Source organism: Equus caballus, chromosome X, assembly GCF_041296265.1.
Source record: "Equus caballus isolate H_3958 breed thoroughbred chromosome X, TB-T2T, whole genome shotgun sequence".
Lineage (NCBI taxonomy): Eukaryota > Metazoa > Chordata > Mammalia > Perissodactyla > Equidae > Equus > Equus caballus.
Genome location: NC_091715.1, coordinates 73,059,238 through 73,082,496, shown reverse-complemented (window position 1 = coordinate 73,082,496; position 23,259 = coordinate 73,059,238). Strand labels below are relative to the sequence as shown.

Genomic DNA, 23,259 nt, shown 5'->3' with positions numbered 1-23,259 from the left:
CCTAATTCACTGAATATTTTGACATTTGGCTTACAGTATTCCTTTCTACTCCAAATCCTGCTATCACCTTGGTAACTTCATTTTCCGTGTAAACAGCCAACCCAGCAAACTGCCTTTAACTTTTCTTGACCACTTTATCTGGAATAATGTCCATTCATATTCCTCCTTGGTTACTCATTCCACGGCCATACTTGGGGTCTTATTTATCATCACATAACTAAAATCTTAAACTCCAGTGTACCATACCCTGACCACAAGCTCCTAGACTTTAGGCTATCTCACACCCTTATTGTCACTACACCAGTTATCAAATATAAGTGAATCTTCCAGTCCCTCGGTCTCTACCTTTTCTCCCAATTTGTTAAACTTCTTCATGGTTTCACTTTTAATCATTCTTTTGGTAGTGTTTTCAATTTACTCACCCCATTGTCCTTTTATAACATTTGCTCTATGACACCTAACCTTGTATCAATTTTAGCATTTGCATTTTTTCTCTTCTACACCCAGGCTACTGAACACTACTGGAATAAATTGCACAATTTTGTAGACTGGAACCATTAAAAATCTACACTTTGCAACCTCAGTTGGGCCTTCAGTCCCTTCGTGGTCATATTTCACTCTCATTCCCCAGAACCACCATTGAAATCTTCACCGGTTTTTAGAAGACCTAAACCCAAGTGCAGCCCTTTTTTTCTCAACAGACAACGTTGTCTCTTACTTCACCAAGAAAGTTAAGCCTCTCAGGGATCAGCAAACTCTATCTTTGCTGCTCCACTTCCTCTTTCCATTACATGTCACTTATTTTTTTCTCACTCTGCACCCTCTAATGGCTTTCTTTTTTCTTTTTTTTTTTTAAAGATTTTATTTTTTTCCTTTTTCTCCCCAAAGCACCCCCTGGTACATAGTTGCATATTCTCCATTGTGGGTCCTTCTAGTTGTGGCATGTGGGACGTTGCCTCAGCGTGGTCTGATGAGCAGTACCATGTCCGCGCCCAGGATTCGAACCAATGAAACACTGGGCTGCGTGCAGCGGAACACGTGAACTTAACCACTTGGTCACGGGGCCAGCCCTCTAGTGGCTTTCTGTTCTCCAGAGGATAAACTCAAATTCTCTAGAATGGTATACAAGACCCTTTATGATCTAGTTCTTGCATTTCCTTCCAAACTATTTTCTCACTTTTAAACCCTATAGTACAACCACACGCAGATACATACACCCAAACAGGCACACCTGCACACACATACACCCTCCTTCTTATATTTCATCCCTATCACATTGTTAGCTGTTCCCTAAATATGCCAGACTATTTCACACCTCCAACCTGTTGCTTATTCTACTTTCTACCTTTGCCTAGAATGCTCTTCTCCACCTGTCATACCCTTCTATCTTTTATGAAGCCTTTACTAACATACATACACCATTTACTATTCCCATTCTCTGTATCCTTTATATAATTCTATTGCAGCAGCTGTAATGGTGCAATGAATTAATTTTGTTAACATATCTGTGTCTCCTTCTAGTAGAGTGTAAGCCTTCGTGGGCAGAGCTTGTGTCTTATTTTCCAAAGGATCTAGAACAGAATTGATACATAGTATCCAATACATCCCTTTTCATATAACTAGCATATCACAGTAGTACAGACCATCAGAAAAGTTTTTATGGAGGAAGGGATGTAAAAATTGCCTTAAAGATGATTAGAATTACATCTGCTAGCAATGAGGACAAAGGGCATTTCCAATGGCAAAGTGGTCTGAGCAAAGGAAAAGAGACCAAATAAGGGATGAGCTGATCATAAGGTCACATTTATATAATATTCACATAGTAAAGCATGGAAAGTGACTCTATAAGGTTAGGATAGAATATTATTGTAGTCTTGAATGGTACTTCAAGCTTAACTTAATAGCCCACTGGAGACCTTTGAAAGGGAAGTGATATAATTAGAACAGTGCTTTAAGATGAATAATCCAGCATAAATGATAAAGACAGACTGAACAGAAGAGAAATAAGAAAATTTAAAAAGAAAGTTGTAATTTCTAATATTCAGTAAACAGTACTCCAATATTATAACCAAAATAGAGTAAAGAAATGGATCAACTCTTGGCTTTTATACAGTTCTCTGCACAACAGTTTGTTCAACTGTCATGATTCGTACCAGTATATGAGTTTGTTTTATGTCAGTGTTCAGTGACAGATCTTGTGGAATCTGAAAGTTAACAGTGTGGCATAGTGAAAACAGCACTGGATGTGAGTCAGGCATCCTGGCTCAGCCACTAATTCTGTGTGTTACTTTCAGCAATCATTTTATCTTTCTGGTCATGAAGGGAGTGGGGTTAGATTAGATGTTTTCTAAGTGCTCTTCCAGCTCCAACATTCTATAAAACTAGGTCATTCATTCTCACTATAAAACAGAGATTTTATAGCCACTTCTGGAAGCCTCCTTCAACAGAGTAGTTCTGTTTAAGAATTGTTTTCTATATCCTGACGCATACTACCTTTTATTGACTTATTCACAGTGACCTGGTTCAACTAACACTTGTGTTGGAACATAGCTCTCATCCCTTCTCATATGACTCACTCTGTGACCGTGTCTGGTCTAAAATCCTCATGAAAGCCTGAACACAAGAACACTGCTAAGTTACTCTTTGCCCTGCGATTTCTTGCTGTAGAGAGTGCCCACAAAGCACTGGTAGAATTTTTCAAATGAATACATTTTAGAGTAGCAAATTTGATATTATGTTAACAGATTTACAGTAACAGAAAGGGCCCTGAGAAGTAATTTAGTACAATCTAGTGGGATGAAATTTATGTTTTCTCCTATAGGCAATCAGGAGATTCTCAGGAGAGAGAAGGTGTGATCAAAGTGGGGTTCAGTCAGGACTACCTCCTCACTACTGATTTATGAACAAGTTGAAACTTGCTTTCCATGGTTATACCTAGTTTGTTCTTTCTTTCTTTTTAGCTCTGCTTGCACCAAAGCAGTACATTTTCTGACTGGTATTTAGCAAACTATACAAACTTACTGGGCATTGACATCAGTTTCATCTCCCAACTCATCTAATTTTTAAAAGTTAGTCCAGGAGCCAGTTCTGTGGCCAAGTGGTTAAGTTTGCACACTTTGTTTCAGTGGTGGCCCGGGGTTCACCAGTTTGCATCCTGGGCGCAGACCCACATACTACTCATCAAGCCATTCTGAGGTGGGGTCCCACATAGAAGAACTGGAAGGACATACAATTAGGATATACAACTATGTGTTGGGCTTTGGGAAGAAAAAAAAGAGGAAGATTGGCAACAGATGTTAGCTCAGGGCCAATCTTCCTCACCAAAAAGCACACCTAAAAGAAAATTACTAAAAAAGAAAGTTATTCCGAATTCTAACTCCTATTCACCAGTTGGTAACATCTGCATAAAATGATTCCATTTTCTTGCCTATTATCAAGGATATTAATAACAATGGTAGCCCAAGGCCAACCCTGTGAGACATGGCTATATCAGTCTCAGACCAACACTCATCAGCTATCATTCTCAAGCATAATCCTACCACCAATTCAATGCTAGTCAGTAACACCTTTAAGGTTTTACCATGTCTCAAGCCCTGGGCTAAGCTTGCTGAGAATACAAAGACAAGTGAGACAGGCTACCTGCCCTAAGGAGCTTCAGGGGAGAAGAGCTAAGCCAAGTACATAAATAGAAATAAGAGGGGCTTAGAAAATATTTTTGAATGAATAAATATAATTTAATATTAGGCATAAAGCAGTAAGTTCTAAGTTGTACCATATTTTTCTGCTTTATCCTTGAGTGTGGTAGGAAGAATAGAATTTAAAGTTTTAAATCAGGCTGGTGGGCTCTTCTCTTTTCAAATCCAGCTTCCTTTCTTCTTAATACTTCTTAGTACTTAATATAAACTGATCTTGTATCTTTACCAATATCTTTCTAGATACGGCAGTTAAAGTTTGAGGTTCAGTTTCCAGGCCTATCCTTTAACAAATTTTTCAGTTTAACATCAGAAACCTTAGCTGAATAATAGTTTGAGATAATTTAAACAAGGCTCAGCAGGCATTTCATTTTATTCTATTTATGATGAAACAACAAACCATTAATCATGTAATCAAAATCAGAAGAGGTTTCTTCAATTACATTAAATTAACTTTTCATGTGCCATTCACTTACATAGTCATAGACCACTTCCAATTCACTAAGAGTATACACCAGCTGATGTACTTGTCAAAGTCTCAAAAATGTATATTCCTGAGAAGAATGTGACTACATTACTGTTTTCTGTAACAGGGAAATAAAGCACAGTCTGCTCCTCCACACTAAAGGATACCCAATATCAGACAACTGGATGACCTTCTGTTTCCCCCTTGGGTCCTTCTTTAGTAGCATCATGTGCCTTTTTTAAGAGCTTCTTTCAACGTTGCAAAATCCTGACTTTATCTGGAAACCTTCAGCTGCATATCCAGCTTTGGCTATAATTTAGCCAGGAGACCTCACCTGGACTGAAGGCAAAGATTTCTGACAACCCCTTTCTGTTGGAGCATTTATATGCAGACTACACTGTTTCATTCCCACCTTGCCAGAAAAAAAAGTCTGTGATGAAATTAACTTCTATCTGAAGCATCTTAACCAATCATCCTCACAATTCTATTTAGAAATCCACACTTTCACAGCTGCCACTCTTTTCTAGCTTGGCTTTGGACCACATTTTCCTTCCTAGAAAATCTCTCCTAGACAATTTGTTCAATTGTCAATAGACAATTTGGTAACCAAAATTCAAAGATGGCTCTCAGGATTCCCACCCCCTGATGTACAAGCCCTGTAAAGTCTCCTCCCCTTGACTGCGAGTGGGACCTTTAAATATCAGGGGATTTCATTCCTATGTTAGGGTACCGATGAGTTGGTTTTCAGATAACCGAACAGATTATCCTGTGTGGGACTACTTAACAAGGTGAGCCCTTTAAAAGAAAGTCTAGATGTTAGAGAAAGAAGTCAGAAAGATTTGAAGAGAGAGATTTCTCTCCTGATGGCCTGAAAGAAAGCAAACAGCCATGTTTTGAGAGAAAGGAGCCATGTGTCAAGGACCTGAGGGTGGCCTCTAGGAGTTGAGAGTGGGTTCCTGGCCAACAGCCAGCAAGAAAATGAGACCTCAATCGTACAATAACAAGGAATTCTGCCAACAACCAGTAATCTTGGAAGAGGATCCCTAGCCTCAGATGAGTTCACAGTTCTGGCTGACAACGTGATTGCAGCCCTGTGAGACCCTAAGCACAGGACCCAGCTAACTTGTTCTTACACTTGTGACTCACGGAAACTTTGAGAAAATAAGTAGGTGTTGTTTTAAGTTTGTGATAATTTGTTACACAACAATAGAAAACTAATATACCTTCTTTCATCTTTTTTCTCTTTTTATGGGTGACTGTCTAAATGGAGACCAAAAGACTGATTAAAAGTTTTAACCCTTGTATTTTTGTTCTAAACTCAATCCTCTATTGAATATGTTTTCTCCAAGGTCACCACTGGCCTCTTAATTACCAAATCCAATTGCCATTTTATGAACTTCATTCTCTTTGGTCTTTTGGAAACATTTGAAATCAGTGGCCACATTCTTTTTTAAAACTGCTCTTTTGACTTGTATAATACTACACATTTTTTGTTTCCTTCTTGTCTCCCCTTGATACTCTTTTGCTGTCTTCTCTCTTTTATTATCTTCATTTTACAGATGAGAAAACTGAGCATTAGAGAAGTTAAGTAACTTGCCCAAAGTCAAACAGCTAGTAAGTAGAGAAACCATGATTCAAACTCAGACATATCCTTACTCAAACACTATTGTGTTATTGCCACTATATCCACATTGACCTTGTCTCAGTAGAAAATTAAGCTGAGTTTTTCTCTGTTCTTGAAGGAGGAGTGATTTAGCATAACTAAAAAGTCTTCATTTATAAGACAGAGAACTTGCTATTAATAAGAGATGATATAGAATAAAACTAAAATTAATCTCAAAGAAATACAAGGATGATGGGTCCATCAGGGAAAGCAGAGTTGTTTGGCTTCATCCTTCACCAATCCTCCTAGTCCCATACAAGTTTGTTCTTAAGTTCTTCTTTATAACTACACAGTGAATGGTGTCTGCTTGGCAATACCTCCATCTACATAGATCTCTCAGATTGAAAATTCCAGTAGCTTGCAAGAATTATGAGCAAGGAAAGAACACAGGCAACTACAAATCATTAGACAGATAGTCAATAAACAGGACAAAAAACAAGCTCTCTTTATCTTTGCAACCTACTACAGACGCAATTTGACTCAGCATACAGTATGTCCTCTGCAACTTATGTGGGTCTCATTTCTATTTTAAAAACTTAAACTAAGGATTTTCTATTTGTAAATTTTTAAAAATTCTAAACTTTAAAACAACTAAAGTTTATAACCTCACTGTGGAATTTTGGGTGTTTTAAACAACTGTAGTCCTCTTGCTTTCCAATAATGCGAACTGAAGAGATTTTCTGCCACCCCTCAACTTCACAATCCATATCTACCTTTCAAAAAGGTACATTTTTTTTAAAAAAAATCTGATCTTAAAATAAGCCATGTTCATTTTTCTCTAATTTTGAATTTTTCCATTATCTTCCTATATTTTGGAAAGCAAAGTATGCTCAGTGTAAATTTTCACTTATCTCCTTGACCCTTATAGAAACTCTATCTCTCCTCTAATGCAGATTATTTTGGTTCCTTGGGCTCTTAATAACCCAAATAAGTGAGTCCTTTTTCTCAAGTAAAAATATTTGTAATTTGTTTTACTCCAACAAAATGAAATCAGTAATGTAAACTCCCCAAATTTAGTTTAATACAGCTGCTCTTTTTTCAGAAATTTTCTCAGTTCTGGGAACCAAATTCTAGAATTAAGATCACCTCCCAAGATCATTTTAGAGTCCAAATGCCAGAAATCAAACAAACTAACACTTCTAACCCTGCTGATCAAGGTTGTCCCTGACATCTCCCCTGATTAGGATTGTTAGAGACATCAGGCATACTTGACGATCTCTCAAGATATTACTTATAAGGAAACAAAAATGTTTATGATTCGTTTAGACTGGATAAATAATAAGATAAAAATACATGTTTCATTGCTCAAAAGGTGATCCAAGTGGGGCAGGGCTGGAGGTGAGCCCCGGGGGAAAGGAGTTGGTTGGAAACCATGGATAATTGTAAATGAAGATAGGATAACATAAAAAGAAGTTAAAATTTGGTACTACAAGGAATGCTCTCAGGATGAAATCACTGATTTGAAGAGCAGGTATATTGGCCTACTTTGGTGAGTCACTATACTATAACCAAGGGATATGCCTGTCAGGACAATCAGAATTTTAAACTAGTATGTCAGGGTAACCTTGTCCCTAAACCAAGTTTTCCCAAGAATCACTATTCCAATAATTAAGCTGTTGGTTTCATTCTACAGCTTATCTTAGTCTGAGATAACTGCATATCCAAAAAGTTGCCACAGATTGTTTTAAGGCTGTCTTTCTGAGAGCCCTAAGCTCTCCTTAGTACTTACTAGTGGGTTTCTTCTTTCTCTGGGTAGTAACACTTACTTGGCCTCTGCCATTATCACCTTTCTCTGTGATAGAGAAGGTTGGACAGGAGTCTAAGGCTAGATTGTGAAGAGGGTTGCCTGAAATACAGGGTTGGGACTTGATTATAGTCATTTGTAGGCTCTTGAGCAGTAAAAAGACAGAGTGAAACCAAGGGTTATGAATGACTAGTCTGGCAGTGGTGTGCAAGGTGATTTTCAAAAGAGCGATCCTGAAACTAAGGGAGTATGAAAGACATCTCCAGGAATTACAAACAGTTCAGCAAGGCTAACATGCAAAGTGCATGTGAAAAGTAGGAGGTTATTACAAGTCATCTATGTCTGAGGTAATGAGAGCCAGAACCAAAGAAGCAGCAGTAGGAATGAAGAGGCATGGGAGAGGAAAAAGATCAAGACTTGGTATCAGATTGGATAAAGCTTAGCTGGAACTGGGGCAAAACTGGGAAGAAGTCAGATCACTCCTCCCTTTGCCCTGAGCTTCCCAGATCTATGCTGTCTTCCTCATCTGTAATTTTAACTTCAGTGCCTTCAGATCTCAGATTTCCAATGCCTTCCTACTCTTTTTCTCTTACCCCCATCAACTTTGACCAGCCCCCCTCCCCACCCAGTCTCCTTTCATCTAACTGAGATGATAGGGTCTGGTAAATTTAGGGCTTGACTGTCCTAAAGACCATGTCATTTTTACAGGAATCAAAGCCTGTTAGAAACTCTGCAGAGTAGATTTAAGCATCAGCTAAGATATCAATGGATGGATCATGGTTGGTCCTGGAACCCTAAAGCCATATGATCATTGGTCCTGGAATTCTAAAGCCATATGATCAAGCAGGATGGGCATCACATACAAAAGGTGATAAAAAGGAACCAACAAAGATGACTTTAGGAGTTACTCTCTTATAAGATCTGAAGATTGGTGATCATACTGCCAGAACCAGAAATCTTGTAACTTGCTGTTGTAAAACAAAGGGGGTAAGGCGAAGGAGAGAGACCTGTGAGCGTTAGAAAGTAAGGCAAATTTATATTATAAAATTAACACTTAGTTTAGAAACCACTGTCAAAGAGGGCCTGACCAAGTCTGTATCCTGAGCACAGTTGATACATTCAAAGAGGAATGAAGTGAGTCTTTCTCTTAGATGTTCACCTGAAAGAAACTCAGGAACACCTAGTAGTCTTAAATCAAGCTCTCAAACAACTTATGTCCACGTTCCTCTTCACTGAAGCCAAAGATCTCTTATCCTAATTGCTCTTTTTTTTCCTAGGATCAAAACTAAACCAAGGAAAAAACACATACCTTGATCTTCAAAGATCTACAAAATAGTAAACTGGAAGGAATTCAGAGATCATATAACACAACCTTATTGAATTTCAGATAAGTGAAGAGATCACAAGGAGGAAGTGATTTACTCGAGATTACACAATTAATCATCTACCAGAGCCTGAGATATGATACAGGTCTTGTACATACCAGCCCTACAAACTTTCCATCATGCCCATCTCCAAGCAAAGATTCCCTCTGATTTTGATAAGACATCAATGAAATGATATAGAAAATTGATTAATTGAAATCAACCAATATTCAAAAATCACTGTACTATATACTGCACAAAATACAAAAGGAATAAGACTTATTTATTGCCCTTTAAGCCTAGTGGCACTGAGGTGGGAAGAATGAGGAAGTTTAAATTGAATAACCACAGAGAGGACTATGACACAAAACAGTAAATGAGAATTATCAAGAAAAGTATAAACAAAATATTGAAGGACTTCAAAAAAGAGAAATAGTAAATTGGCTTGAGAGGATCACAGATGGCTTTTTGTTTGACCAGAAACAAAAAAAAAGAAGCACTATTACTATCTTCATTTAGTACAAGAGATCAACCTGGGGACACTTGTAGATCACCAGCTTTACCTGCACCACACTTAGAAAGCACAACAGTGTATAAGTCATTCTCACACATAGGTGATTCTACTGCAGCAACAATAAAGAGCGTTGTGTGTGAAGTGGGACCTTGTATTCTTAGATTATCTCTGGGCTCTCTCATTTACCTCATTCACTGGAGCTTGACCACATTACAGGTTCAGTGAAGGTCAAAGGCTTATGGAAAGAGAATATACACACACACACATATATATATACATATGTACATGTATACATGGACCTAAGATGAGCCAAATAAAAGATCTGAGTAATCACTGAATCAAATAATTGAAATCAAAAGTCATATATCTACACTTTTACTTTATCACCTTACCTTCACCCACCCAATCACCCAGATAAGAACGGTAGAACACAATTTTGAGAGAAGTTGCTGTCAGAGACAAGAGTCCTTAAGGAAACTGAAAAGGAGAGAGGGGCAAGGAGTAAAAGTATTGAGTGCCTGCTATATGCAAAGCTCAGAATTTCTAAAGGAACCATAGAAGACACCTCAGAATCCCAAACTTGAGGAAACACTACACTGCTGCCCAGACAACGCATCATTTACTCACTTGAGCGTGTAAAGAGTAGGCTAAATTGTAATTGCACAGCTACCATGGAAGTGGATAACAAGTACATTACCCTGGTAATATTAAACTTCTCATAAATGGGTGTTAGAAATTCATAAACTTTCTTTCTCTTTCTACATTAGGAAGAAATATAAGTTTTGTCTAAACACAAAACTGTGACGGAGCAAAAGTTAATTTTCTCCATAGATTAAGTTGAGTAGAATCATATAATTTCAGGATTAGAAAGGACTTTTTCATTCAATTTCCAGTCAGTATATCTTCATTAATTTCAGAGACCTAGGAGAAGCTAAACAAAACCAAAAAAAAAAAAAGGTTATCGCCTGAGTAACAAAATATAAAAGCCAACTCTGTTTGAGTAATTCCCCACCTGCAAACCATACTTCACCCAGACCACTAGTAGTAGGTTACTTATGTCAACTTCTTACCTGGAGAAGGAGGGGAAATTCAGAGAAGGAGAAGAGATTGGAGAAGATCTGAGAAATGGTTATCTGAGTACAGGGTAGACTTAAACAGCAATGTTGTAGCTGTAAGTTCAGGTTCCTACTTTTAAAACTGGTCTATGTTTTATAGTTTTGCATTTTCTTTATTTTCCTTCTGATTTCCCTTTTTTTCCAGTAGAGTTCCTTCGGAAAATTCCAGCCTGTTTATACTTTCTATGAATAAACAGGAGGAAGGTGTTAATTTTGTTGGCACTTAGATCACAGATAAATGAAAAGTGCCCTCGCAGGAAAGTGGCTTCTGGGGTCCTCACAGACAGGGATAAAAGTTGCCATAGGGCAACACAAATTGAGAATAAAAGTGTTCAGATTGTTACTATTTCGAGAAAGCCCTTCTTTGCTCATTTCTTGAAGATTTGTTATACTTTGTTAGATTTTCTGATATAGTTTAATTGAAGAGAAGAGACATATACTCATGAAAATTTAACTATACAAACTACAAAACAGTTGACCTCCAAAGATATATAATATATGCCAAATTAGTGATATAAACAATAACTGCTATTATGAGTTTTTAGGGAGAAGAGTCCAAGGTCCTCCAAGCCATCCTTCTTGCAAGGAAAACTGTCCCTAAGCCATCCCAGACAGCTATACTTGATATTTTTAATGTTCTAACTCCTCTTCCTAACAATCTAGATCCTTGGACATAAACTTCCAAATTATTCCCCCCCTTGAACTTTATAACAAACTGTTTAGAAGGTAAAATAGGAAAAATATCATGGTTTCATAGAGAGGTGTATATTTATAATACTGTCTTCATCTTTAGATACGTGCTACATGTACACAGCTATGTGCACACAGCAGCAAACATCTGTGATCACCCCTGGTCTGTATCCAAGCTTCCCCCCTGGGGATGTAAAAAGGAATGGAGAGAAAAGAAGGAATCATGGAATCCAATAACTAACCCTTAATCTGTCAGTAAAGCTTTATGTGCCATCAAACACCCTGGATCTGTTCTTAAGGCTGCTAAACTCTCATGACACTTCTGTACTGCTTCTGAAGTCATTAACTTCCTTGTCAACCTTATAATTTCAGGTTAGGCTTGATCTGAAATTACATCATAAGGAGCACTGACCACTAACCAGGTACACTCGTGAAGGGTACTGCAGTGCCAGAAAGAGGTATGGCTCCATTTTCTAAATCTATCTTTTTTTCCAACTTGAAAATTATCTTAACAAAGTAACTTCTTTCATCATCTGCACTCAAAATTAATTTATGTTTATTGCTTGTTCATACTAATCAACTAACAAACCATTTCTTTTGTGCTAAGATAGCTTTTACCATACTGTATTCTAACTTCTCCACACTTCTGAGCCAGTCCTCTCCCTCACCAGACTATGAGCTGCTTAAAGGCAAAGATGAGGTCTTAGGCATCTCTTTATCCATACAGTGTGGGTCTCATTATTGGGGGATTATAGTAAATTATGTAAAAGTGAATTAAATGATGCTTAAGACAAGCAAAGCCATCATCTGTGAAGTGAGTGGTTTGGACTAAATGATCTCTACACCTCTAAGATTCAACACTTGTTTGAAAGTTTTATAATCTTTTTTTTTTTTTTTTTTTTGGCTGAGGAAGATTAGCCCTGAGCTAACATCTGTGCCAATCTTCCTCTGTTTCGTACATGGGTCACTGCCACAGCATGGCTGCCGACTTGTAGTGTAGGTCCACTCCTGGGAACCAAATCCAGCCCACCAAAGTGGAGCAGGTTGAACGTAACCACTAGGTCATGGGGCTGTCCCCTATAATCTTTGTTTTATGGCCTAATACAGGTCATTGATTTAACTCAGTTATAAATTGACAATTGAACCTAAATATCAAAATTACTAGGAAAGCTTATTTGTGTCTGTAAGGACTGGGAAGTTTATTAATGAGACTAAAGATCATCTGTTTCTTTGTTTTTTATTAATTTTATTTATCCATTTTATTTGGCATCTTTCGTTCAAAGATTTGGGAATTTCAAATTTATTTATAATATTTAACAGACAAAATAAACAAATGATTAATCTGTCAATATATGGGTGTTTTTTAATCTTACAGTTAGCCTTATGATTTAATGCCTTCCTTAATACTTCAGCAAGCTGCTTTACTAACAGAGCCACTTTAGGCTCTGACGTTGGAAAAGTTTTAAATTATATTGAAATGAAAAGGTAACTCTAAGTGGTTTTGAATGATGAATAATATTTTCAAACGACAAACTTGTTCCATCATTAATTTACTCATTCACTCAATTAACACTTATTGAGGACTTAAGAGCAAGGTACCTATGTGTTAGCCTTGTGTGAGATGCCTTCCTATATTTTAAGCAGATAGTCTATGATAAAAGATAACACATGCCTACAAATCGTCAATCTGCAAGATGGATTTAAAGTCTCCTAGAAGGGAAAGAGGAAGTTAAGGGAAGGCTTGGTCAAGAAGGTGTAATTTGAGCTGAAGGATGGGTAATTTTTGCATAGACATAGATGGAAAAAAGGGCATTTCAGGAAGAAGAAATGCCATGAAAAAAGACAGCCAGGTGGGAAAACATGTAGCACATGTCCCTGGTATAGTAAAATAGTTGTTTCATTGAACTTTGGGTGTGCAAAGGAGAGAGGTGAGAGAGAAGCTAGGAAAGTTCAGTTGCAACTAAACTGTGGAGAGCCTAAATATCAGGTCAAGAAGTCTAGATTTTATTCTGAAGGCACTCAGGGACCATGGAAAGTTTCAGAGCAATGACAGGACGTAATTGGAGGCAACAATGCATGGAAAGTTATTTTGGAAAGAGTTTGTAGCAGGATATAGTGAGGATTGATGGTAGTAGGAAGGACAGATGGTAATTATCTAATACCTTTCAAGTGTAGTTCTTCAAACAAAGGCTATATCAAAAATCTCAACAGCACCATCTAGTGCCTCACAGCATAACACTGCCCAGTTTGGGGAAAACCCAATAAAGTGCTAACAATGAAGGACTAGATTAAGTTTAGGCAGTTTCCCTTTCTTCCACAGTTGCACCTGAGTTCAGAGAACCAATGATGAAAGAGACAGGTAACTGGAAAGCAAATTGAGAAATAACGCAGAGGTTCGGAATAGTGAACTCATTTTTCTCTATGATCTTAGATATCCACTCTCAGAATGATTCTTCTTCCATTTTTTTTTTATCATATACCAAAAGATCTTGGTGAAAAATAATGACATTTTTTAATGAAAGGGAAAAATGGAACAATTAGCCAGGATGGACTGATGGATGAATGACATGTCATCACAGCAAATATAATTGTAAGAAGTAGTAAACCATGGAAATTATATGCCACTCCATAGCTGTCTGTTTCTGTATCCCTGGCACAGAGATGAGATCAGTCGCCTCCATTGCTGCAGTTATTGCATGCTCAAGCAGTATTCCCAGCTTCCAAACCCCAACCCCTCTTTTACCAGGGAGGAAGAGCTGTGTAAAAGGCCAACAAGTCAGACTTCAATCAAAAATTATCCATCATATTATGTATCAATGAGTTGCTCTCACCTTCTTAAAGAATAAAAGAATCTGGAATAACACTAAAGAAATCACCACTTCCACACTATCTCATCCTTAGCTCTCTCGGATCCGAGTTGACTGTTGACTTCCCTGATGTAGCTAAACTAACTAGACCAAGTAACAACCTCTTGCTGTAAGAAAAATGACCATGTATTGTTGAACAGTAGGGCTTTGAGTGTCACTCTAGGAAGAGAACAAGGAGGAACAGCTACAGCAACATCCTCACCCAGAAAGTATATTCCAACTAGTTATAATACATCTTTCCTCGGAGCCTTGACTTATGGTGCAGATTTTAGAAACGTATTTCACCTCTTTGGAACTTTTTTCCTCATTAAAATAACTGTATGGCTTCTAAAGTTTCTCCAGCCTTGGTGTTCTGTGGTACTAAATAGAGTCAACTGTGTTATAGATTGAGATTCTCCCCTAGCAGAGTGAGTTCCGTTAATAACAAATTCAATTATTTTCCCTAGGTATGAGCATCACCCAGCAGATCTTTACCATGAAGCCCTCTTCTTGGGTGAACCAAGCATATTCTCCAAGAGAATTCAATCCTCTTCCAATAGATAGGTAGATAGATAGATAATAGACAGAGATATATTCATATTTATGAAACTACTACATTTAAAGGTTTTCTCAAAAGCTTTAAATTCAAAAACAAACTCACTTAAAAGGAAGATTTACAGAATAGTACTGGAGTAACATGACTTAAAATAAGGCAGAGCTGTTTCCACTAGGACTTAAAGATTAAGACGAAGTCCATCAGGTAAATGTGGATGAAAAGGGAGGGGAAAAAGTTTTCTGGGTACCTGTAGGACCCAAACCCTTCTCCTGGGGGCAAGGTGCACTGGAATCCCCCTTCCTTTCCCCACCACCCTTGCTTCCTGCTGTGGTCAAAAAGCATACATAGTGACCCTATAAAGTGAAACCTTAGTACTTCCTGTGATTTATAGTCTGGTAAAAATTGACGAGATTTTTATGTATATATATTGTAGGTACCAAGCAGACATTACCAGAGAAAGATGGATGGAGTCGGAAATCTGACAGTATCTCCTGCCAGTAATAATACATGCAATGACACTATTGATGACTTCCGCAATCAAGTGTATTCTACCTTGTACTCTATGATCTCCGTTGTGGGCTTCTTTGGCAACAGCTTTGTGCTGTATGTCCTCATCAAAACATATCATGAGAAGTCAGCCTTCCAAGTATACATGATTAATTTAGCAGTTGCAGATCTACTGTGCGTATGTACACTGCCTCTCCGTGTGGTCTATTATGTTCACAAAGGCATTTGGCTCTTTGGTGACTTTTTGTGCCGGCTCAGCACCTATGCCTTGTATGTCAACCTCTATTGTAGCATCTTCTTTATGACAGCAATGAGCTTTTTCCGGTGCATTGCAATTGTTTTCCCAGTCAAGAACATTAATTTGGTTACACAGAAAAAAGCCAGGTTTGTATGTGCTGGCATTTGGATTTTTGTAATTTTGACCAGTTCTCCATTTTTAACAGCCACATCTTACAAAGATGAGAAAAATAATACCAAGTGCTTTGAGCCTCCACAAGACAATCAAGCTAAAAAACATGTTTTGGTCTTGCACTATGTGTCATTGTTTGTTGGATTTATCATTCCTTTTGTTATTATAATTGTCTGTTACACAATGATCATTTTGACTTTACTAAAAAATTCAATGAAGAAAAATCTATCAAGTCGTAAAAAGGCTATAGGAATGATCATAGTTGTGACAGCTGCCTTTTTGATCAGCTTCATGCCATATCATATTCAACGCACCATCCACCTTCATTTTTTACACAATGAAACTAAACCCTGTGATTCTGTCCTTAGAATGCAAAAGTCAGTGGTCATAACCTTGTCTCTGGCTGCATCAAATTGTTGCTTTGACCCTCTCCTATATTTCTTTTCAGGGGGGAATTTTAGGAGAAGGCTGTCTACATTTAGAAAGCATTCTTTGTCCAGCATGACTTATGTATCCAAGAAGAGGGTCTCCTTGCCAGAAAAAGGAGAAGAAATATGTAAAGAATAGTTTAAACCCATCTACATGAATGAAAAGAGTTTCCCAAACAAGTATTTTCTCAAATCATTTACAATAAAAATAAGAATTTCCATTAATAATTTACAAATACTTAACTGAATGTGTGCCTATAAATCTATCTCATTTATTCATCCACATTATTAGAGCTCCCAAAGATATTTTAAGTGTTAAAAATTCAGTCCACAAGGGGCTGGCCCCGTGGCCGAGTGGTTAAGTTCGCGCGCTCCGCTGCAGGCGGCCCAGTGTTTCGTTGGTTCGAATCCTGGGCGCGGACATGGCACTGCTCATCAAACCACGCTGAGGCAGCGTCCCACATGCCACAACTAGAAGAACCCACAACGAAGAATATACAACTATGTACCGGGGGGCTCTGGGGAGAAAAAGGAAAAAAAAATAAAATCTTTGGGGGCTGGCCCCGTGGCCGAGTGGTTAAGTTCGCGCGCTCCGCTGCAGGCGGCCCAGTGTTTCGTTGGTTCGAATCCTGGGCACGGACATGGCACTGCTCATCTAACCACGCTGAGGCAGCATCCCACATGCCACAACTAGAAGGACCCACAACGAAGAATATACAACTATGTACTGGGGGGCTTTGGGGAGAAAAAGGAAAAATAAAAAAAAATCTTTAAAAAAAAAAATTCAGTCCACAGCTATGAACTAAATTCTAAATGGTTTTTTGATCATTCATCAAAAGGTGGAGAATTGTATTGTGTCTTGGCACTATAAAAACAGGTCTGACATCAAGGTTTTCCCCCTCAAATAAAAGTTTTACAAGGATAGGAACTAGCCTTTTAGGATATAAGATTAGCAAATAATTATTAGTCATCCTAACACATGTCTTTGCATGCATGCCATCAGATGAGAACTGAAAGGATCCAGGAGCTACATAAAATATACTGTCACCCTCTTCCTTTGTAGTATTGACTGGCTAGGCAAAGTAGGGCCATTTCTTTCAAAAGAGAGTGTGCAAGTGCTAGAACAGCCTAGTATTCAGCCAAATGGCCCTAAAGTATCCATGCAATGTACAATCTGGAAACTGAGGGAAGATAAACCTGGTCAAGGGCCAGTTTGTGTCTAACTTTCTTCTGCTCCTCTCTCAGGCCCCCAAAAGAGAATGGTGGAGTTTTTGTTCATCAGTGAGGTTCTTATAGGGAATTCTTTCCCTACAAGACATACAATCCTTCCTTAAGAAACCAGACAACTAGCACTCCCCTGTATGTACAGAAGTAATTAAAAATTTATCTAAAGAAGAGTAAAGGGGTCTTCTTTTCTACACACGTATTACTGGGATCAAAATTAACTACAATGGGTTTCTGAATAAAAATTTGAATGTTGATATTATAAATTGTTTTAAGAAGTACTTATATTTGTGCATATATGTACAACTATATGTAAGAGATTTTGCTCTATAATATGCATTTATGAGTGGAAGTTAATTATAAGCTTTATTATTGTTTTATGCTGTTTACTTTTTTTTTGGCATTTTGACAGGAATATCAAGGATATGTTTGCAGTGGTTTTTATATTACAGTGGAAGCTTTGTTCTTAAAACAGCAACAACAACTTGATTATGGCTGAAATATAATATTCATGGGCAAGCTTTTGCCAAAGTATGGTCTGTTTCTTAATTCTGTATTTCAAAAGAGACATTACCTCAAAGGGAATAAATGATAATGATGAAGAAAAAGGATGAAAAGAGAAATTCTGTCTGAATCTGCCACGTGTATGTTATTTCTATTTCACTTCTAATATTGCAATCCCTTAGGAAAAAAACCTCAAACCATAAAGAGAGAGGACCTTTAAGGCATAGCAATAACTGGTGCCCATTTATTTTTGTTTAACATACCTGAGATTTGGCAGTACCTATGGTTTTACCCTACACCATTTTTTCCTTGTAGATCAAACATAATATTTACCATAAAAATCAGTCCTCATTTCGCATTTACTAAGCTTTGTGTTACTCAGTAAGTATGGTGTGGTAGAAGACTACTTTGGAAGCCAAAAGATCTGGATGCTAATCTGGTCTCTGTTGCTTACTAGTGGTGTAACTTAAAAGCAAGTGACATAAACTCTGATCCTCAGCTTTCTCATTTGCAAAACAGGAATAATACTACTTGTCCTGTTGACAGGATATTTTTGAAACTCAAATATGATCATAACATCCATAAATATGTTAAAAGTTTTACCTTAAAATGTACAGTGTGATATAATTTTAAAGTATTTGGAGATAGTTTGTTACTTACACATACTGATTCATATATATTACATGGATTCTCAATTTTGGAAGAATTAGAACAAAATAAGGCCATAGTTAAATTCTATTGCACGTAAAAGAATCGTGTTGCTTACTTATTCCTGCCACCAGGCTTTTGCCTGTGTTCTCACTTCCACTCACAGTCCCACTTCCTCCCACACAGAAACATACTATACTTAATCACCTACAAGCTCATCATGCATTTGTTCTTGTTTAATGTTGTATGTATTTATAACGTATACCACACTATTCAGTACTTAATTTTTTCCAATTTTTTGTTAGTATTTTCTCCCCAAAAGTGGAATCATCACTTTGTAGAATTATCAATTCCTTGAGGTTGTAAATTATGCTTTTAAATCGTGGTATATAACATTTAATGAGCTTTTACTCTGTTTTAAGCGCTTTATCTGTATCAATTCAGTTAATGCTTACAACTGCCCTGTGAGGTAGGTATGATTATTATCCCTGTTTTGCTGATTTAAAAAGTGAGGCACGAGAGGTTAAGTAACTTGCCCAATGTCAGACATCTAGTGAGCATCAGAACCAGGATTCAAATCTAGGTGTTTGACTCCAGAATTCAATTTCTTAATTTGCTATGCTATCCTGCTGGACCATTTTCCACCTTCAAAATATAAGGAATAGAAGCAAGGGCTATTTTAAATGATTTCTTTATTTACCTAGGTTTAATTAAACTACATGCTTGATTTTTTAAATTACATAAACACACGAACCATGACTTAAAGCCTATGATTTTACTTGGAAAAATGTCTTAATATTGTAGGGGCCCTCCGTGGCCGAGTGGTTAAGTTCACACGCTCTGCTTTGGCAGCCGGGGGTTTCACTGGTTTGGATCCTGGGCGCAGACATGGGACCGCTCATCAGGCCATGCTGAGGCAGTGTCCCACATGCCACAACTGGAAGGACCCACAAGTAAAATATACAAGTATGTACTGGGGGGCTTTGGGGATAATAAGGAAACATTTTTTTTTAATTTTTTTAAAAAGAGTTTAAAAAAAATATTGTATACTATCCAAGAACATTGACATTAGAGGGACCTTCATGTTTATAGTTCCTAATGGCTATATAACACCCTTTGGTATTAACTGTGGCCTTCACACACATTGTCCTGATCCCCATGGTCCTTTCAAACCTCGTCAATTATCCAAGTACTCTTTCATAATACACTTATTTTGTTTAGCCAATATGATTTCTGTGTCTCAAAAGATAATTTCAGATTGTAAAGCAACACTTTGTATTTTATTCTTTAGAATAAACGTAAATCGTTTTCTGTATTCATCTCAGACTGTAAACTCTGTTTTTCTTGATTATCAAAATTTCCCGGTTTTTCACTCTAGTGACATGATTTTGCATTTTTAATTAACTTTAAAATGGCTTTTTGAGATAATTAAATATATCTCTCAATTAAATATATCCCTCAATGAACAGGTAGAAAATTCAGAAGCTTGAAAAGTGAGATTTGATCTCAGAGCAATTTAAATTTGTGAGCTCTTTTTAGTAAGCACCACTGCACCGGAGGTAGGAAAAGAAGCTCACTTATTCTATTCTACTTCATGCGCACAACTTGAGTTAGAATGGCTTTGCCTGATACTAAAAAAGCAAAATATTTCTAAGAGGTCAAATTCAAAACATTTTCTTTGATCTATCCTAGAGCTCTGTTACCTCAGATAAATCACAAGACAAATTCTAACTCCTCATTCATTTGTTCATTATTTCTCTGTTCTCTGCATTATATATAATCTCTTTGTATAATCCCCTCCATGATAACTCTACTAAATCACAAGTATATATTTCCATTCTAAATTACAAAAGCATAACTTACATTTTATCAAATAGATTTACATGGAACTTTTGCTCAATAGACATTTAAATTTGTATCCCTCACCACCTGATCTTTAAAGTTTCTATCGATAGCTAGTCAGTTGATCTAGGAAATGTTTTGCATGTCACTAGTACTATCTTGGAAATTTAACACAATTAAATTATCCTTATGGAAAACTGCCCTTTTGGTAAAAATAGTTATATTATTAACTATAAAAGGGAAAAAATTAAGGTTTTCTATTGCCAGTTTCATTGCACTCTAGGTAAACAAAAATGGCCATTTTGTCCCTCTTAAATACTCACAACTGCTTTCGTTTTTGTGTAGTGGATTGTTTTCACCTTGACAATTTGAAAGATTAATGGTCTCTTGAAGACACAGACAGACATGAGAATTAAAGATTAATAAATAATGCCTAACAGCTCATGAAAAACAGTTTTCTTTCTGCAACTTGGGCAAAGAGTAATTCAAATTACTACCTAGTTCTAGTCTCCCTTTTAAAAAACTTCAAACAACTGACAAAGAAAACCAAGAAACTTCATCCCCTCTCACTCTTCCACGTAGTTTTCATTTTTACTGGATAATGGTTGTAGTTCCTCAGCATAACATTTGGCTCTTTCTTCCATCCACAAAAGAAATTTTCATTGTTAAAGTATCACCACAACAACTCTTCTTGGATATCAATTTTTTATTTAAATGTAATGTATTTAAATCTAATTATAAGAGCATTCCAACACAGATGCTGTAGCCCTGTGGGGCTTGATTTCTGACTCTGTGCCTTTTCCCACTATGCCACACTTAGTATTCAGCATAACTGACTTCTTCACTATCTACCATTTCTTCCCCTGTTTTGGAAGGATTCTATCAAAAACCTATATTCTAATTTTGTAAGGATATTGGAAGAAGGCTAAAATTCCTTGATTCAAGGGAATTAGAAGCTGGTGTATTAACAGAAAAATTGAGACTTTTCTCAAGGCTGGAATAATTATGAAGGCTTAATGGGGGTGTTCATACCACTAGAACCTCAGGAAGCATCTTGGAATGCTTGAAAGGAGCAATTTGAGTTGATATTTGCACAGTGTGTACCCAGGAACCCTCAAGGGAGAACACAGATGGAAGCCAGGAGATTCTGGTTGGTTTGTGCAATCTCCTCCCTAATCAACTGTATTCTTCGTGAATCACTCTTAGGATATCCATCTGGTTTCCTGACTTCCTTGCCAGAAAAAAAAATATTGACTAGCCAGTAGGAATATTCATCTGTTTAGCTATTCTATTTTGACTATAAATTATTCAATTGGCTTTCTGGTAAAAATTCTGCTGGTAAGTTTGGGCAACATGAGCCAGTTTCCCTGGGGCCTTATCTCCATACCCTCTTTTCTGACACACCAACTCAGTCCTGAATAAAATAAGTTAACCAAGATGGAGGTTTCTAGAACTAACGCTTTGGAAACCCCACTCTGGAATGGAGAAAAAGTATAACTCCAAGGTCTTGCTTATCAAGCTATTCCTCAATACTACAAATGGTACTTTGAAAGTAGAAACCTATTATAATCACTTTGACAGTGTTTGCAAATAATTTTTCAATATTTTAACTAATTAAGGGTCTTACAATCTGGGAATTGGATGGGGCCTCAGAGGTCACATAGCCCAGATTCCCATACTTTGTTTGAGGCCACTCTAGAGCCTTCTGTCGAGTGGTTATTTAATCCATTCTTTAAATGACAGGGAACTCACTACCTTCTGAGACAGCAAAGAAAAGAACTAGTCTAGTAAGTTAGAGTTTTCTTTGTTGGTATCAAGAAAAAACTATACAGAAAAAAAACTAACTTACAGTTGCTGGTCTGATATGCAGAGAACTTGAAATTTGACACTGTCATCCCCACAACAAGAAAAAGCTGAACAAACTGAAAATCAACAATTCTTCTTAGACCCTTCAGAGATTTGAGGTCACAGGGCAAGTTGCCATGCCAAAAATTGGAGAGACAAATGAATACAGAGATTCACAGCTTACCAGGAGCAGAAGCCCAGGACCAGAAACATGCCACTGGAGACAGTACTGGTATGAACACTTAAACTGTGATTAAAAAATTGCTAGAAGCTTAGTGAGGACAAGCTTGAGATCTAAAAAATACAAGGGGGCCCAGTATTAGGGGAGCTGCCACACTTTTGTGAGGTTTACCTCCAGGAGCCCCACAAGGTTCTCAGGGTAAAGATCAGATAAAAATTCCCTCTTGTTTCTGAGTAGGGGAGAGGAAAAGTAGCCATTGTGATGTAAGCCCAGAGCACTGTGTTCCCCTTAACAAAATCCTGCCCTGAAGGAAAACTCTTTTGCTAGAGCACAAACAAATTGGGTTTACTAGAATATAACTAACCTGCCATAAGGAAAATACCCAGTTCCACCCCACTCTAAACTTGCTGCCTCCCTTAAGGCAGAAAAAAACCTGACAATTACTGGTAAAGGTCACAGCCCAGGGGAACAGGTTCACTGAAAAACTGAGACCTAATCATAGAACTACAGAACAACTCCCCTCCCCCATACCTTAACATATACCTTAACATTACATTATTACACAGGTTTCTGTATAATAACAGGGGATTACAGCTGAAGGAACTGCAAGTATCAGACCTACTTAAGAAGAGTCTCTAGGGAGCCACAAAGACAACAGGAGAGACTAAAACAAGGACACTAAAGGAAATTTTAGCTTTGGAGGCCAATAGCTATGGAAAAAATGGTAAATGTAGCCTACATTCTAGCTAGATAAACATAAAATTTCACAATAAAGGCCTATTTACCTCAGTTCATTTTACCAGAAACATCATGTCTGGCTATCAACAAAAAATTGTAAGGCATGCTAAAAGACTTGAAAAAACAAAGCAAGCAATGGAACCAGAATAAGATATGGCTGTAATAGAATAAAAAATGCTTTTCATGTCCTCTTCAGTAGACTGGAAATGATTGAGGAGAGAATCAGTGATTTTGGAGATACGTCCATAGGAATTATCCAAACTGAAAAGTACAGATAAAAAAG

At 37.3% G+C, this 23,259-nt stretch overlaps 1 protein-coding gene across 2 annotated transcripts in view; it reads left to right on the top strand.

The window, feature by feature from the left end:
* The window catches only part of CYSLTR1 (cysteinyl leukotriene receptor 1), a 28,112-nt gene extending 10,251 nt beyond the window's left edge, over positions 1-17,861 (top strand). The window contains exons 2-3 of one of the 2 annotated variants that reach the window (XM_005614289.4): positions 11,621-11,706; positions 15,084-17,861. In XM_005614289.4, coding sequence (XP_005614346.1) covers positions 15,111-16,133 — 1,023 coding nt within the window. In that variant the 5' untranslated portion in view covers positions 11,621-11,706; positions 15,084-15,110 and the 3' untranslated portion in view covers positions 16,134-17,861. The remainder of the gene's footprint in view (positions 1-11,620; positions 11,707-15,083) is intronic. The other variant, XM_014728995.3, reaches the window with a different exon arrangement.
* Positions 17,862-23,259: the final 5,398 nt, after the last annotated feature.